The sequence below is a fragment of the Cucurbita pepo genome, unplaced genomic scaffold, assembly GCF_002806865.2.
Source record: "Cucurbita pepo subsp. pepo cultivar mu-cu-16 unplaced genomic scaffold, ASM280686v2 Cp4.1_scaffold000220, whole genome shotgun sequence".
In the NCBI taxonomy this organism is placed as follows: Eukaryota; Viridiplantae; Streptophyta; class Magnoliopsida; order Cucurbitales; family Cucurbitaceae; genus Cucurbita; species Cucurbita pepo.
This window is the reverse complement of record NW_019646477.1, coordinates 113,548-115,117: the sequence shown is the minus strand read 5'-3', so window position 1 is coordinate 115,117 and position 1,570 is coordinate 113,548. Positions and strand designations below refer to the sequence as shown.

The 1,570-nt window shown below is 42.1% G+C and overlaps 1 protein-coding gene across 1 annotated transcript; it reads right to left on the bottom strand.

Annotated features, from left to right (window-relative positions):
- Nucleotides 1-299: 299 nt before the first annotated feature.
- LOC111784509 (allene oxide cyclase, chloroplastic-like) lies at nt 300-1,313 on the bottom strand. Its single transcript, XM_023665184.1, has 2 exons — nt 993-1,313; nt 300-906 (listed from the first exon to the last, which is right to left on the bottom strand). The coding sequence occupies exons 1-2, from the start codon at nt 1,213-1,215 to the stop codon at nt 383-385; spliced, it is 747 nt and encodes a 248-aa protein (XP_023520952.1). The 5' UTR covers nt 1,216-1,313; the 3' UTR covers nt 300-382.
- Between the last annotated feature and the right edge of the window lie 257 nt (nt 1,314-1,570).

Below are 1,570 nucleotides of genomic sequence, written 5' to 3'. Positions count from 1 at the left end.
AAATTTAATTCGTAATAGGGAAGACTTTCTCGGTGGATATCTCTGGATCCATTTGGTCGAAGAATTTTTGGAGGGACTATTGTGCAATTATTAAATACTTGAGGGGCCACTGGGTAATTTTTTTTAACAATTTTCTTACCATGTTTTATGAACTTTTTTCTTTGTTGGACCTTTAGATTTATTGTGTATAATTAATTAAAAATTCAAGAATTTTGGTAAAAATGAAAAAAGAAAAAAAAAAGAAAAAGAAAAGGAGTATGACAGAAGAAGGATGTTAGGCAGTGATAAAATTGTAAGTCTAAGAAACAAATATGTGGGGGACATCACACACAAACTTCTTCAATTACAAAACACCAACTTCATTTCAATTAAACTAAAACCCTCAATCGGTATAGTTAGGAATGGTGGCGGAAGGGTCACAGGCCTTAGCCGCAGGCACAGGCTCGACGGTGACGGAGGGCGCAACAGGCTTCCCCCTCAACTCCGCCGGCAAATCCTCAATCCCATTCAAATAAAAGGTGTAAAACAGCTTATAAGGAAAGATGATCTGATGCAACTTGACCTGCCCGGACACGCCCTCAAAAATTCCACTTCCCCCGGTGACGGCCAGCAGGGTGTCTTGATAAGTCAGGTAAGCGCCCTGCACCGTCATGTGCCCGTAATCGCCAAAGTAGAAGCTGTAGACGGCCTCGTAGCGGTCGCCTTTCTTCTCGGGAACGTGCTGGATGAGGATGCATATCCCTGCCGTTATGCCAATGCGCTTCTGGAGGTCGCCGGTGTAGAGCTTGTTGCTGAATGGGACAAGGTCCCCCAGTGCGTTCTCCTCCTTCTTGCTCAGCTTTAGGAATGCTGGGCTTCCCCTGTCCCGCTCGTTTATCTCGTACACGAACAGTTCTTGAACTTTTGCTGAACACACACACACAAAAAAAAAAAAAAATTTATATTTTATTTTTGAATTTATTCAATTAAATTAATAAAGAAGTGAGAGTTACTGGATTTTGCAGGCTCCGAGCTGGATTGGATTTTGTTGGAGAGGAGTGCTGTGGTGGTGAATCTGTTGGGGGTAATTGGGCGGGATGATGATGATGATGATGATTTGAGTGTTTGAGCAGAGAAGGACAGCGATTGTGGGAGCTTAGAACCCAAAAGCCTGTGGGTTTGAGAGGGTGTGGGGATTTTAAGGGAAGAAACCACGCAAGAACTCAAGGACGCCATTACTGGAGGTGCCTCAGATCTCAAACCAAGGTCGGAACAGAGCAGAGATGAAGAAGAGGAGACCCTTGTGTGTGCTTGCTTTCTTATTGCCAATTTCCAGATTATTTAAAGGGACACATTTTACACCACGTGACATGGACACCCAACAGTATTCAAATACCGCACCGTCCATGCGTTACACGTGCCACATTTTTTNAACCAACTGTGAACAGGGATCTGGGACGGTGAACCAGAAGACACAACGATCGTGATGACATACACGATTTAAATTTTACCGTTAAAAGTAAAATATTATTAATATTTATAATAATTTTAAAAATGAGGTAAGGATACAATGAATCTATTCGTATTTTTT

Bases quoted from the DNA above. Each gene is read 5' to 3' on its own strand.
- LOC111784509 (XM_023665184.1), bottom strand. From the start codon at position 1,215: ATGGCGTCCTTGAGTTCTTGCGTGGTTTCTTCCCTTAAAATCCCCACA. The intron at 907-992 runs GTAACTCTCACT...GTGTGTGTTCAG, and splicing joins CTCGGAGCCTGCAAAATCCA to CAAAAGTTCAAGAACTGTTC.